Source organism: Bactrocera neohumeralis, chromosome 4 (assembly GCF_024586455.1).
Source record: "Bactrocera neohumeralis isolate Rockhampton chromosome 4, APGP_CSIRO_Bneo_wtdbg2-racon-allhic-juicebox.fasta_v2, whole genome shotgun sequence".
In the NCBI taxonomy this organism is placed as follows: Eukaryota; Metazoa; Arthropoda; class Insecta; order Diptera; family Tephritidae; genus Bactrocera; species Bactrocera neohumeralis.
The window spans coordinates 12,646,849-12,663,915 of NC_065921.1; the positions used below are offsets into that span (position 1 = coordinate 12,646,849).

At 35.5% G+C, this 17,067-nt stretch overlaps 1 protein-coding gene across 1 annotated transcript in view; it reads right to left on the reverse strand.

Annotated features, from left to right (window-relative positions):
- Nucleotides 1-17,067, reverse strand: part of LOC126755643 (protein Wnt-5) — a 239,053-nt gene that overhangs the window by 165,662 nt on the left and 56,324 nt on the right. The window contains 1 exon segment of the mRNA XM_050468356.1: nt 2,002-2,711. Within this exon segment, the coding sequence (XP_050324313.1) occupies nt 2,002-2,120 (119 nt within the window). The 5' untranslated portion in view covers nt 2,121-2,711.

The following is a 17,067-nucleotide window of genomic DNA, read 5'->3' on the forward strand; positions in this document are numbered from 1 at the left end:
CCGTTTAACTCTGTGGAACGAATTCATTTTGACCCATATCGCGATAATAAAAGTAAACGATGAATATTGCTTTGTTTTTTGACGCCATTCGCTAGATTGTTGAACAGTTTCGACGTTATATTCATAAACTGACATCTTGTCAGCAATTATAGGGTTTAAGAAGGAATGGTCTTTAACTATGTTTTCAAGCATCGCTTTTGCAACCTGTGCTCGAAGTCCTCTTTTAAAAGATCCAGGTTGGTTGGTTTGGTACGATTCTAGGATTGACGAATGGGTCGATCCATAACATGTGGATGAGCAGCTCGCATAAGGCAAATTTTCGACGGCCTTCAATGAGTCAAATTTGATTAGATGGTAAGCTAAAGTTGAAATACTCGTACCAAAAATACCATGTAAAGCTTGAAAGAGTTGTGAAGAAATTTAGGAGATCGATTTAGATACCTCATATCTTAACGACAAAATGTACCCACTCTTATTTTGCAACAATTTTTTTTTTGGAAATTTGTGTCAAGAAAAATTACTGCTCCATAACCTTGGTACAAAAAGTTATTTAGGTCGCTTATTTTAATTAATTATGAGAGTAGCAGTATGTAGCGAGGTTCCTGATCGCCTATCCACCTGTAAAAGAAATAGTTCTCCGGTAACTCAAAAATATATATATGTATATACCCAGAGCAATGCGTTACGAGTCGACTGAGGCCATAATACTAATATAATATTATCACTCCCGAAACCTTTAGCAAATACATTAAAATTGGGGAAACCTTTGGCGTGTTTGTTAGAAATATTCTACATTAAAAACTTAAAAATATTAATTTTAAACAATTCAGGAAAATTATGTTCACATTTGGCGCAGCAAAGTTTAAGGGTAGAACTTTATGTTAAGGGGGTATTCTAGTCTAAAGGCATGCATTTTAGATAATTTTTGAAGTCGCGTAAAAAATGTAAATATTATTTTTCGTGTTTATTATTCGTAATTTAATATAATAACAAGAATATAGGAAAAAAATTAAAAATTAGCAGCTGATAAAGAGGGGATCTCAAAAACTGGCATATGACCACACCCACGATTTCAACTCTGCTAGCAATCTGAAATCAAAAACAAAATCAGTTATTAATATAAAATAACGTCGCAATGTCTGGAACTAACTGGCGATAACATTTACATCACTTTTTTCGACGCTTTCGAATTTTTTAAAAATAGTAAAAATTTAAATTTGAAGATACGGCTTATTCCAGACATGAAAAAATCGATAAGCAAGGTTCCCTAAATATTTCAAACAAAACGGTATAGGAGAACCTGAGAAATCATAGGTATCGTTTTGTAAAAAATAGAGAAAAACGCGTTGAAAGTTTCACTTCAAGCCGAACCAGTTTAAGTGCCTTGTCAGCAAAATATCGCGAAAAATAATTCAAGTTTTAAGAAATCCTTTTATAGATTTCCTGAATAATTAAACTTTGAAAATGCAACAAAATATTTTTATTTTTTTTATTTTTAGACCAGAAAACCCCTTAAGAATCCATGTAAAAATAAATATACAGCATCTGTCCCGCTCTACTTTTTCAAATTGCTAATTGTCCCACGGATACTGCAACGCTCTCTTTATTGTGTCATCATCTTCTGTACCATTCCCATCGTAAACTCCCGCATTTTCAGCATTTTAACGGGTATTAGCGAAGCAATTATTCAGATTTTCAACAAGCAGTTACAAATTTGCTGTCGTCTTCCACAATACTTTCGCACTTCGCTGTAAATGCAGCACATTCTTAAAGCTTAATGTGAAAGCGCAAAATAAAAATAAAGAGTAATATATGGATTTGCGTGCATTTAACACCAGTCTCCGCCGCGTACGCAATAATAAAAAAAGTGGATAAGGAAAATGCGTTGCCGCTTGCTAAAAACAGCAACGAGAATTAATATGACACCATATACACGTACGCATACAAATAGAAATATAAATAAAATATGTATATGAATATGTATACAAATGTGCAACTTACATCCATGTTGGTACGCCCTGCAGACCGACGCAACCATCCAAAATGCCAGCCACGAGTACAAATGTCGTTATAATCCACAATGAAAAATGTTTCCTTTTAAGAAATTCCATTTTGACCATTTTAGAGTCACAGTCGCAGTCAGAGTTAAGGCGACGGCGACAGCAACAGCGACGGCGGCGCTGGAGTTGTAGTTGACGACGAAGTCGGTGGCAAGTCGCTGCTCAATAAGTCGCTGAAGATGTGAATGAATGCGAGATTGCCGCCGTGGCAATGAACGCAGTTGTTGTTGTGTTTGCGACAGCCACTGGTATACTACTCGGAATTGGTTGTTGGGGAGTCGAAGTGGCAAGGATGCTGCGAGACGCCGTGAAGTGCTACGTGGCGACGAGGTAGCTGCCAACTGCGTGCTCTTATTGCTGTGGCGATTTTTTTATATTTATTTGATTAATATTTTTTACTTTATACCACTTTGACTCAACGATATATGCTCGTTTTTATTGGATTCGCGTAATTTTTATATACGCACTTTTTTCGCTCGCAGCTTTACTTTGTGCACCGCTGCCTGTTTTGATCACAATTATTTTTGCTTTCTTTCTACCATTTCTTTTTTAATGGAATTTGAAGACTTTTCTTTGATTTTATTTTTTGCAATTCACTCACGACACATTTTTTCACTGTATTTTTTCTTATTTTTTAAAAAACTGGTTTGCCTGTAATTACACAAAAAAATTTATACAAAAATTTATTATTATTATTAATAACATTTTAGGCTGCTTGCCCTGCACGTAACATATACATCCGTTTCCGGTTGTATTAAGTGCAAAACGGTGAACGGCGGTCGCTCACTCAATGCATTGTTGCCCGCTCTTTCTGTTGTTTTTGGTTATTAATCACACTGTATTATCCTGCTCATGCCGACATACCGCCGGGCACCGCCTTGCCACACCACACCGCGCTGTCGTGACGCGCTTTTCACTCCTTTTTCATTTGACTTTTATTTTCTCTCTTTCTTTTCCTTTCGTTTCACCGACTCACTGCAACGTTTTTTACGTGACTTTTTAAATTACACAGCTGCAGCAGCAGCAGCACTTGTCGAGTATATTTTGCGCGCACAATTTTTCATCATTTCTTGACACTAATGACATTTTATTATGGTTGTATTGCGCTCAAAGAAATTCAAGAAAAATCACATTAAAGCAAGCAAGGCGCTCCGCGGCACACACAGTTGGCGGCGTGAATAGCTAGTGAATGAAGTAGTGTTGCCTTTGAGCGCACCGCTTCAACACTATTAGACGCATTCCAACACACACACACATGCGCACAATTGTTGTTTTAATATTTTTAGCTATAATTAAAGTATCATCAAACACAACACTGACAGCTATTTCTCAGTAGTTCATTTGTTTCATGTCGCTTTTTGCTGTTGTTTTATTTTGCATTTAGCTTCGGAATTATGTTTTCCCTTTGAAAATCCGTCACTCTTTGCTCTTTTGCTTGTCTCACATTCACTTTGTGCGCAAAAAGTCGTAAATCCTTCAATTTCCAAGATTTGTGGTTCACTTGCCACACATGGAAAGCTGTAAGGAAAAGAGAGCAATTATTGGAGGAATTAACTTTTTGTGGTTGCAGATTTATATCAGCATTTTAAATAAATATAAATAGTTTTTGCATAAATATGTGGTATGTATATAAGTACTTTGAATTAGTTATTTTCGGTAAAATAATAAAAAAAAAATAATTTTAAAGTTTTTAACACTCAGAAGGAAAATAGCCTATAAAATATACACGATATTTTACTTCTAAAGATATCGATCTAAAAATGTGCATGCATCCTCTGCTGCCCAAAAGGACGATGATTTTCTGAAACCTCAGATATTGGAAAAATCTGCCAGGTTACGATATTAGATTTAGTTATAAGTAGAGGTGCTTTTTTCAATATCCTGTTTGTGACTTACTGTCGATTGGCAATCAAGATCTCGTGATGACACATCATTCGACTTTTTCCTGTGCGGATATATGAAGTCTAAAGTCTATGCGGACAATGCCGCCTCGATTCAGGCCTTATAGCAAAACATCCCGCGTGTTATCCGCCGTCGAAATGCTCAAACGAGTCATCGAAAATTGGTCTCAACGGATATTTGAAAAAGATAATCTCAAAAAAATAAATGTCAAAGAATGTTAAATCGAATGTTCTTCCATTAAATTTGAAATTTGTGAAATTTGAAAAAGTAGGAAACCTCAAAATGGATCACCCTTTATATACACATTTGCACACATGGTAGATATTATAGCTTGAGAGCAGCAGAAGTAAAAGTTTTTCCTTAAGAAATTGCGAATCGAAACATACTTAGTTAGTTCTCCTAAATGAAGTCTTCATAAAGATATCATGAAGTTCTAAAAAAGATTTGACTTTATTCCTTAGTGGAGGGCACTTTCTTTTATTTATTCCCGGCATGCCAACAGAGATAATTTTTTTTTATTTCACTGAACAATGTGATGATTTCTTTGGTAAAGTTTTCAAGAGTTTTTTAACGTCAAGCCAAATTGTTTTGATAAGAGCAGCATTAAGGGTTATTTTTCCAAATATTTTAAAAACTAGCAGTTGTCAGTGCCTTCAAAAATTTTCTGCATAGCCAATAACAGTGGTCGTCTGATGGCGGAATTTGGAAGGTGAAAGCAGTTGGGAAGTGAAAATCAGATATTTTTTCCAGATATTCGATATTGCCGCTTCCATTCTTTAGGATTTCATGGCTTAGTAAATTTCGGTTTTTTTGTCTTTTGAAACAGTAAACCCAATACCTTACAGAATATACTTTATATTCAATGGAAAATTTTTTCAACCCATAAAATTAGAACTCAATTTGTAAAAAGCATATTTTTTTCATAATATTGAAGATTAGAAAACTTTTAAATTTCTAAAATTATTACTAAACGGCTAGCTGAATGAAACGGCAATTAAATGCTAAACTTTAAGTGGATATTTACCATCTGATCAAATGGCAACTGATATGACCCAGACAGGTCCATTTAGACTGTACGCAATCCGACTCGGTAAATACTTATTTTCTTTTACCTGTGCTGGTACAGTGTTCGTCATATACACCTTATCGTTTGGCAACTGCTTGCTTGCAACGCGAAAAGTTTGTATGAAGATTTTTACCATAAACAAAAAACTCTTTTACAATAATTTTTTTTTAAATATTTAAAAGACTTTTTTTGTCAATTCGGATCAATGATGAGATGATATAAACAAAAATTATTCAAACACAGAGCACATACCCAAGTTCTTAAAGAATTTCTTACTAAAATTCACGAATAAGTTCCGATCCTCCAGTCCTTGCCCAAAATTTTAGCGACAATTAACAAAACTACTGTTCGTATGAATACACACGGAAAGGCCCCGGCTTATCTTTTGATCCTTTATTCGTATTTAAACATGTATGCTCATCTATCTATCTGCTTCACTTTTCAACCCAAGTTTACCATATTAAACAAAAGTAACAAAATCGAGTGGTATGAAAAACATCAAACAACAAACCCCAAAGGCTTCTTTATGCACGCTTAACATTATCAATTCGCATTTATAGAAAAGTTTATTTTATTCACACAGCACACATACAAACGCAAACAATATACATATGCACAAAACGACGCTGTCATGTGAATAGCATTCGGTCGGTCACGCTTGCTCAGTAAATCAATAAAATTACACACATCAAAGTCATTGGAAACAAAAGCGAAAGCCGAAGCACGAAAAAAGACCCAAACAATAATCACAACAACACCAAGAACAGCAACAACAATAATGGTAAAGTTTTGGCCAGCTTTTCATTCGCTCAACCAAAACCAACCTATGAGTGTGTATATGTGTTTCTGATATGTGCAATCACTTGCCCCTTACCCTTGAGGCACTCTTTTAATGTATCCTCATTGAGTCACAACGGACTCGGCCGACTTTGTTGGAGTCAAAACACCATGCACCGCAGAGACCATTTAAATTGTCACTGGGGCTTACACTCACACACACACACACATACAAATATACGTATAAGTTTACAACTGAATGGACAATCTGTGAATGCCGACACGCGCGCAACTGTGCATATATGTGTGTGTGTGGGGGTGCGTGTGTTCCTGCCTTTTCGCCCACTGACTGCTGCTCGCACTCTGTATGTGGCACCAAGTCAAAGAGTTATGAGCATGTTCATAAATTAAATGACTTCCCTTCACCGCCAGCTTCACCGCACACTCCGCATTAACCGTTACACAAGACTTTTGAGTTGCAACTCGCACACCTCAACTGCCACTTGCAACAACTTCCTGTGCGTGTGTGTGTATGTGTCTGCCACACTCATGTGCCGATGCCACAGTTCGAGTAGATAAAAGTACTGCAAGTACTATGCAACATGCAACATTCATACTTATATGCTTCTTGTGAGTTACTCCTTTATTATTGCTGAGATTGCTATTTGCTGTTTTCGCTCGTATTACTGTTGTGCTTGTTGTTGTTGTTGTTGTTGCTCTACTTGGTGGTCAGTGTATAATATTTTATGATATCTTTGGGATTTTCACTTCACAAGCATACTCATATATCAACAAACATTGCAATGGCAATAATAATCAAAGCCAATGGAAGTTTGTATGCCTCGTTACAGGGTGTGTGTGTTTGTTGGTGTGGAAAATTGGCAGTAAATTGTCGATTGCAGATGCACAAACGAGAAGCAGTGATTTTTGGTGGTGTACTAGTTGTATCATAATGTGGTCAGAAATCATCTCTAGTTTGAATTAGCGTTAAAAGGAAATTCTTTCGAGAACAATACATGAAGGGCCCTTGATACATGCCCATTTGTTTGGCATTACAAAGGTGGACAAAGGTGTCTTCACATACAATTTTTATAAGGATGGCTCTTCTAGCCTTATTCGGTAAAAAATATGAAGAAATCAAATCCACACTGCAGCAGATGGGATCCCAGACACAGATACAAAATACGATTGAATTGAAATAAGAGATAGGAAAGATAATGAATAAATAGTAGAGATGGAGGTTTTCGAAGTGTACAATGAAGTGCTTTTCGACTGTGATCTTAGCGAAACTGTTAAGATAATTCATATAATATGAGAACAATATGACTGATAACAGAATTTTTCAAAAGAACTAAAGATGGTATTTTTTAGCATATTTGAAGAGATTTCGGTAGGTAAATTTTCTGACTCCGAATCCTTTGGAAAATCTTACTAACTGGAAAACTGACGTTGAGCAACACCAAAAGCTCCATCAGGATCGGGAAGGACCCCTCCGAGCCGTTCGAAATGAGGTTTCAGACAAGGCGACTTCCTATCGTGGGACATCTTCAATCTGCTGCTGCAGAAAATAATACTAAATAGAGAAGGTACAATCTTTTAAAAGAGTTTACGGCTGCTGGCGTATGCCGATGATATTGACATCATTGGCCCCAACACCCGCGCAGTTAGTTCTGCTTTTTCCAAACTAGATAAGGAAGCAAAGCAAATGGGTGTAGCAGTAAACGAGGGCAAGACGAAATATATCCTGTTATCAAACAAACAGTCGTCGCACTTGCGACTAGGCTCCCACGTCACTGTTGACAGTCGTAACTTCGAAGTTGAAGTTTTCGTCTAACTTGGAAACAGCATTAACAGCTAAAACAATGTCAGCCTGGAAATCCAACGCAGAATAACTCTTGCCAGCAGATGCTACTTTGGACTGAGTTGGCAATTGGGAAGAAAAGTCCTCTCTCGACGAACAGAACTCAAACAAAACAAACTCTATAAGTCATTCATTATTCCCGTCCTGTTATATGGTGCAGAGGCATGGACGATGACAACATCTGATGAGTCGACGTTACTGGTTTTCGAGAGAAAGGTTCTGAAGTGTATGAGATACTCGACGAAATTGACATAGTTTAGACGAAAACACTTCAGCTCTGAAAGTAGAAGATCAAAGTAGAAGAGGAAGACCTTCAATTTGTTGGAAGGAATCAACTCTAAAAATTTAACAAAAATATATAAAACATTAAAAACGGAGCATAACAAAAAACCTCTCTAAGAATCCAACCACTCATCGAAATAATATAAATTTATTAAATTTCTTTAGATATCAGGTAATCTCCATTCAAAATTTGAGAGTTTTTCGAGATGTTTTCTAGAAATTAACAAGCGAGTTATATAGCTGGCTTTCTAGTATATAATCAAAGTTTAGAATTTCTAACGCATGCATAATTTTCTGAGAGTTCGGTGATCTTCATTATGCGATCTACTCTTATTCCAGAGATTTTTAGAGCTTGTTGCTGACAAAGAGAGTCATCAACTCCAGCACTAGATTGCTTTCAACTAAAAGTCTTCCATTCTAGTACTAGAAAAATTTTCAACTTTTTTCTATGATTTAGAAGTCATTCACTTTCCAGTCCAATACAAAAGTAGTTCCACAATGAATCACTAAATTTTTTATTGCACTCAATGCACAGTTATACCGTTTGTCTGTGCGCTTTTATGACTCACTTTTACACCTCCTTTTTGAATGCCGGCGCTTATGAGATTTGTAAAATTGTGGTTTGTTCAATTTTCACAATTTTCATTCAGCCAACTTTTCGCAATCCATCAAAAGGCATTACAAACGCACATAAGCAGCCATCTGTGCGTTTGTGTGCCTATTTACACAATTTATTACCAACACATACGGCAGCACAAACAAATATTTGCTTGTGTTCAAAAATTATAAATTCTTCGGTTTTTGTGGTTATGAGTTGTTTTTATTTTCATTGCTTTGTCATAGGAAATCCATGAAGCCATACAAAAGTACTCATAGAAGTGAACTCACACACATTTGAAAAGCGGAAATGGCAAAATTGTGTGGGTGTTGAAAGCTAAACGAAGTTTATACGAAAATGTTTACTTCTTCTTGTGTTTATTTATTTATTTACTTTTCTGTTAGAAATGTTGCATGTGGAAATCTTATTTGTCACGGGATTATTTGCATGCTTTCAATTGTGTCGTTTTATTTATCTTCTGAATAGATGCTAAATATGCCATTAATTTTGTGGCAGATACATTTCTTATTGTTGGTTAAGAAAGAAAAAGTAGAGAATAGGAAAATGTTTTTGGGGCCAATTTGGATTTATGGGCGAATTAGTTTAATTGAGCTTCAGGGAATGTTAAGAGTTTCCAATTACAAACAGATTCTTAAGGTGTATTTTGACCCTGGACAGAGAATGAGGGAGTAATTGAACAGTGGTTTTAGATAGTCGTGAGTGGAATGTGAATTTTAAAAATTTAAAAAATCCTTTATTATAATTAAAAGTTATTGATATATGGATTGATCAATATGATTTTATAAATAATTTTTGGCTTCCTCTCAACTATTTAAGTTCAGGCTCAATAAGACCCAGCATCATTCTTTGGGGGTGAAAGAATTTTATTTCAATAACTCTCTTGAATTCTAAATAAAATATTGGTTCAACAAATGAAAAACTATAAAACAATAATTGCAAGTTCGATCCAGCTTTGCCACACAGTTCAAAATAAAAATAAGACGACAAAATTTTCGAATTTATTTAACTATTATTGAAACTGGAATTAATTGAATTAGAATTTTCGATTCAACTAAATCTAGGAACCATAAATTTAGATTAGGTTATGAGGTCGATCATAACATTGATCTCACTTCAACAGCTTAGAACAATCCTATTATTGAAACTGTATTTAATTGAATTAGAGCTAATGCCAACTTCTGATTTTCGATTCAACTAAATCTAGGAACCTATAAAGTTAGGTTAGGTTATGAGGTCGATCAGGCTTACCATTAGAATACCCATTGAACAATATCCAACAAGCACCTGAACGATTGAACGCAAGCTGAACTTCACTAAGGACAAGTAGTTCAGAAGATGTCCTGAGCACCGATTGGTAATTAAACACCTAAATATAACCGCAGTACCTTCTTGGAAAATATACTGAAAAAGAAAAATAATGAGTTTCGCACAACGACGTGGGCGCCACGACGACATTATAATGAACATTAGCTCATTAGAAATATTAATCAGAAAAAATGCAACAAATTCCTTTCGCAATTAGTCACATGGTATGAAAGCATACACGACACGAAAGGATATGTAATGAGCACATGTGCGTTTTTTGTTATCGCACATAAAAACCTCAATCAATTTTAATGACTCACAAACGTGACAAATTGCTGAAATTATTTACTCCTAATCCACAATTAAGTTGCCTTAGATACACATTTGTTTGTAGAAAAAAATACTGTGGCAACAATATAAACACATTTTATTTATACAAACGCATTTTGTATTGGTTTTTTTATTTTAAGAAAAAAAATGTTGATAATAATAATCTTTAAGTGATTTTTAATGTTTTTCCTTCGTGGTTGTAATAGTTTATGGCGGCATTAAGTGCCCCACATTGCAGTTCGACAACTGAACTGTAAGGTATAGTAATGACTTGGGGATAGACGAAGTTGTAAGCAATTGTGTCCTTAAACTACCCTGTAGGGAAAAATGTGCATTGTTGCGGCACGTTTACATTTTTCCAGCCTACCCACAAAAAATTAAGCAAAAACAGAAGAGAAAACGTTAACTTCGGTTGCAGCAAAAATAGAAAACCATTCACAAATCCAAATCCAAAGGTTTCTCATACGATTTTGATCGGACAGTTTGTATGGGAGCTATATCTATAGTGATTCGATTTGAATAATTTCTTTGGAGATTACACTTTTGTCTTAGATAATAACTCAAGCAAAGTTTCGTGAAGGTATCTCTACAACTGAAAAGATTTTCCATATAAGCACTTTATTTCCATCGTTTGATTTGTATGGTAATTATATAGTATAGTGGTTCAATATCAGCGGTTCCGGCATTGGGGAAAAAGAAGTGTGCTTGATCAGATTGATTTTTCAAAACCTCAGGGTCTTCTTCTTTTTTATTGGCGTAGACAAGGCTTATGCGGCTATAGTCGAAAACTCGGGATCTATTTAGCGTACATACAGAGATACGGACAGATAGACGGACATGGTAAAGTCATCTTAGCTGATCATATAATTATATATTTTATTGAATCTCTGACGTTTCCTTCCGTGTGTTACGAAACTCTTCGCAAACTTAATATTCTCTCTTTGGCTGTTAATATAAGAAGTCTTCGAATTAAAAGTTGTTATTTAAAATACTCTGATGCTGAACTTTATTAAGAAAACTCTTGAAACCTGCACAGTGTTTTTGGTATTCTGATGAGAGAACTTTGGGAAATAAGATTGAGATTTTTGGGAAACAAGATTGAATTATCTAAGCTTTCCATGAGGGATCCACATTTTTTTCAGTCTGGTTTATTTTTTGCGGAAGGTGTAGACCACATAAGAATTCGAGTGATTTGAAGTAAAGTATTTCCGAATAGGTATACCTCTCCAATTATTTTCGGTCCTCTTTAAACTTCGATTTACTAGTTCCCGTTCGTTCTAAGCGTGCCAAGATATAGAGAATAAGAGGTATAAGATACCTATTTCACAGATGTCTCCTAAGAACGTACTGTAAGAATATGATTTTCCCGAAGTCGAAGTAAAGAGTGTTGTCTTTCTACCTGTTGTACTATTTGTCCGATTGTTATGAAAATGGGGAAATAGAAATTCAAAAGTATACAGTATTTTAAGAAGAGGTAGTACTATCAAGCCGAATCTCTTGAGAAGTGAACAATTGAGAATCATATTGACGCGCTTCGCCTACTGTCACCAGTTAAGATAAGAGTTAAGATTCCGCACGTATAGCCCGAGTTCGAAGAATAAACTCACGAACAGGAATACGACTACTTTGTAGCAGGTACTTTTGTATCAATGTGTACCTCTTGCTTGCTTTTGGTTGTGTGGTTTGCTGCCTGGACGACGAAAAGTCACAATACTGACAGCTGTCAGTGCGTAAAATGGAGCGAGTCAAGTGAGCCAATGTAAATGTTTATCTCTATGCAGATATGAGATTGACGTTGTTGAACGACCATTAAACTGTTATAGTTTCAAACTGAGATGATAGTGACCCTGTGTGTTTAGTTATTCGTAGTTTTGTTTACTTACTTACACCGTATGTGGCTAGATTTTTATGGTAATGGATTTTAAATTCTTTGCCACAACTTTTATGAATCCTTTTAAAGTTGATAAGCTGCCTTTTTACGACTTTTTTAGTTTCAATGTTGTTTGTTGATTTTTGTAGTTCTTTATTCGCTTCGTGCTTTGCTGAGTTCAAGTGTGCTTCATGTTTACAGCAAGAAAACGTTTATTTCTTTTTAATTTCGCTTTGCATTCATTTTGAGATTTCTTGGCATATTTTCGTTTTCATTTTGCTTATTTTCCAAAATGCAATAAACCTTTTGTAGCCTTTTAAAGAGTCAGCGGGCAATAGCAAATGCTGGTGGCATGCAACAAAAGTGTCGGCAATTAAGTAAACACATAAAAGTCATTGTCAGCAGCAGTGGCAGCAAGAGATAAAAGCGCAAACACATATACAATTGGAAAATATACAAATGTATATATGTACAAATGAGTATGTATATATGTGAGTATTTGTGTGAATTTTTTTTTAATTATTTGGTGTTTTCATACACTTTGCGTAATAAGAATTTACTTTGCTTTAATTAGTGTGAACGAAAATAAATTTCTTGCTGCTGTTGAGTGAAAAAGAAATTAAAATCACGAATCACTAAGCAAAAACAATTAAATTGGAAATTCGAGTAGTTTCAACAGGCGTTTACGGCTTTTTACTAAATAATCATTTTGCTGCTCTTCAGTTTATTTAATACTGCTTTTTGTTTTGTCTTTCTACTACAACAACCAACGAAATGGCAACAAACTTTGTATGCCACAAAAACTGCAGCATAAATATACATAAGTACGTACATAATTACAAACAAACAACAACGTTGAGTTTAAAATTCTCCGAAAATCTACTTGAGAAGCAATAAAAATAATATAATGAATGAGTGTAAAAATCAAAAACAGACAGGCGATGTCTTTATACGAACGCTGGCAGTTAAAGCGCAGCCTGCAGATTTGTGTGGCCATCATTTACACGCCAAAAGGGCGGAAAATCATTTAAAGTCCATTAAAACTTCACTGTGAAATTCACGGCACTTCACCTTGACAATGGAAAGTCAGTGGCAGGCAGCATTGTAGACGTAGACGTACAAGTACACCCAGCATACGAATACTATTACAGTTTTTGCACAGAACACTGGTGTGGAGAAAAATTTAATTAAGTCGAGATAACTAACCTTAATGCTTGCAGCTTTGCTAATTGTTGTTTTTACGCATGAATCCGAATCTAGATATGTATTTATGTGTATATTGGTTGTTCGAAAAGTGAAAGATCACCTATACTAATATGAAAAGACTGGGGAGAGAAATTCTTATGAGACTATTTTATAACTAAATCTGTGGTTTGACCTACTGAGTCTCTAGAAAATATAAGCGTGGAAGACTTTTACTTTGACTATTTCGTTAAAAAATGCTAAAAGCATTGATTTGTGATAAATTATATCAGTAAATTCTTGGGTAGTCAAAAAAGTCTTTTCGTATTTCTAATCAAACTACAACCTATTTCTTTATATTTATAATAATAGATAAATAAACAATTATATACCATTTGGTTCGACCACTTTTTGCCATTTTTATCCTAGAGACGCTATTCCATCAGTGTAAAACTTTCATCGATGTAAATCGAAATTTCGAAATTTCCAGAACGGAAGCGAGGGAACCATTGTTGTGCTACGCGAACTGATACAGCATCGTCTCCGTAAACTTCACAAATTTCATTGGTGACTTTCGTGGCATTCTTCCCTTTTTTATACAAAGAATTTCAAAATATAGCGAAATTCTTCATTATTTTCACTAATTTTTGAACAGCTGTAACTTTTTATCAACTTCCTCGAATTTTATTTATTTTTTGGTAAAATGAAGCTTACCTCACACCTTTTCAACATTATATGGTGTGCCACAATGTAATTGGTATCACTGGAGAAATACGACTGCAACGACACCTATTGACAAAATACGAAAAGACTTTTTCGACTAACCAATATTTTCTTTTTTTATTAAAAATGATTGTTTGATTACCTGATTACCTCCTTAGAAGCAGATATAAGTATTTAATACAAAATATTCTTAATTTTAAAAGACAATTTTAAGACGAAATTCCATTAGAAATATCACAAAACCAATTTATTTATAAGAAAAAAAGAGATGGAACAATTAGTAGCACCGAATCTCCGAAAAAATGCATCAGAAAAGAAGTGTGCTCCTAATCGATGAACTAATAATTATTAAATTATAATTTATAAGCAAGAAAAAATATTAACTTCGGTTGCAGCGAAGGTATAACACACTTTAGAAAAAGTTTCTTGACAAGAAGTTGATTTTGACCGACTAGTTGGTTTGGCAGCTATAAGCTAAAGTGGTCCAAACTCAATAATTTCTTTGGTGATGTGATTACGAATCCATAGAAAATCTCTTAAAGATATCTTCACAATTAAAAAGGTTTTCCATACAAAATAAATTGTTATCGTTAAGTTTGTATGACAGCTATATATTATAGTGGTCCGATCTGAACAATTTTTTGGGATATTGTAGCATTATCTTCAATAATAATTTATGTCGGATTTCATGAAAAGATTCAAAGGTTTTCCTTACAGGAATTTGATTTTGTTTGTTATTATATGGCAGCTATATGCTATAGTGGTCCGATATCGACGGTTCTGACGAAATGTGCAGCGTTTTAGAGTGAAAGTAGTGTGTGTAAAAATTCAGATCGATATTTCAAAATCTGAGAGATTAGATTGGGTATATTATTCACCCAGTTTCCTTTTGAAGAATTGTTTTTACCTATATATACTATACCTCCAGATTTAATGAATACTCGAGTATTTGTAAACCCTATTATATACTAAAATTAGACAAATAACATGGTTTATTAACTTACAATTTTCCATAAAGCAAGGTATTGGCTTTTAATATTAGTGAGGTTACAAAATTTCTAAAAAAGTGACTGCTATTTTCTTCCGCACAACTCTAAGCACATTCATACCGCTTGGCGATTTTTTGTTAGTGATGGAATCGCCTCAAGTGTGCCACTTCAATTAAAAAAAACGCCAGAATGGACGAATAACAATGAACAAAAAGCCTTACTTCCAAGCGAACAAACATCTAGCACGAAAAAAATAGAGCACAGCAGAAGAAGTTACTGCTTTAATGGTGCTAATTAACATCACAACGCTGCTATGCAGTACGTACCGAAGCGTGTGGAGCAAAAACAAAAGAAATTGCAACAAAACAAAGCTCATTTGGAGCATTCACACGAATCGGCGAGCGAGGCGCTTGAGACTATGGCGCAAATGACCCACACTGACACGCGGCAGATATGCCAACAAATGGCGCGTAGATTGAACGGCAGACGGAAAGCATGGAAAGCGCACATTAGTGGACAGTCTAGCGCACTCACACAGGCACACATACAATATACACCGGTGTATATACAATGCATCAGATCATTTGGTATGTTAGCACCTACACGGCTAGCTGTCGTTAGCGGCAACAATGCGCCTCAACAGACCGAACGCGACGAATTAACGAACTCATTTGCTACATAGTAACTGTGGCGTTTTTGCCAAATGACGACTGACTACCGGCAACACTGGATTTAATCGAGGCAGTACAATCACCAAGTCACCGGCGCTGAAATCGGCGTCACCACTTTGCACGCTAATGTCACTTAATCCCATGACTGTGATTGATATTTCCAATTAAAAAAGGACATGGCCGCACACACACATACATATACATGTACACATGCACTGGGCATATGGTACTTGTGTGCATTTACACAACAAATGAGCAAACGTATGCGCGCACATTGCAGTCACTCATTGACTCATTCATTATTTCATTCATACGCCACTTGCAGTCACACACAATAGTCAAGTCGGTGGCATGTCAGGCGATGGCAGAAAAAAGGTCAGTCGTGCCATTAATAGGTGTATTTCACGGTATTGGTGTGTGGGTACGTGTGTGCCACAACGCGCAAGGCGGTGCAAAAGTTAACCACTTTGTGTATAGTCAATCGACCGTGAGAATAACAGAGCTAACAAAGTACTTTTCCTGACAGCCTCTGACAACATTTCTGACTATTTTCCTTCAACTCTGACTTTTCCCTTCCATTTCTGTCAACTTTTCTGCTTTTCTGCCTAGTTGGCCTCTCATTTCTCGCACAATCACAACCACAAGCCGAACCTCAGCCCTTCACATGTAGATATGTTGCACGTCTTTTCACATTTCATGTCCACAACTATTTCTTATCTCCTCCGTTTCATTCTTTGCTCGGCTTATTTCCGGCATTCAAGTCAAGTTGGCTTTACTTGTGCCTTTTTCGTATTTATTTTTCTCAAATCATTGTAACAAAGAAATCTTAACAATATTGCTTCTAAGTATTTGAAAAGTACTTGTGCACATAAGTATACAATAAGTAGCAGCAACTTTCGTGCATAATGTGTTGGAAATAGTCTCATGTCAATTCGAATCAATCGCCATTAACTGATGACGTTGGCGTGTGGAGACGGGAGTTGGGGTGGGATTAAGTAAATTTCTTAGATCTCGGTTAGCTGCTGGTCGGACCGTTGATGCAGGATAACATGCGGTGGGCTGACCTTTTTTTGCGGGACATTGTGCTTTCACCACATTGATTTAATTTTAAAAATCGATTTTGACCTACATAATAATGTATGTGTATATGGAATGCGAAATTATTTACGATAATTTAATTTTCAGTGGTTTTCATGGTTTCGTACCCACCATACTCGGTTTTCGTCGACTGATTGACATCTATTTTGCTCATGAATTTACAAAGCACACGTAACTGATTTGAAATATGCGTAGTCTCTCATTCTTTGATTTTCATGAAGTGGTGGCAAACGAATTTTTGGCCTAAACTTGATATAAAGAGATAAGAGGTTGAGAATATTAGCATGAGCCGATTCCAAGGCTTTTTCATTAATGTATGTACAAAAGATTTA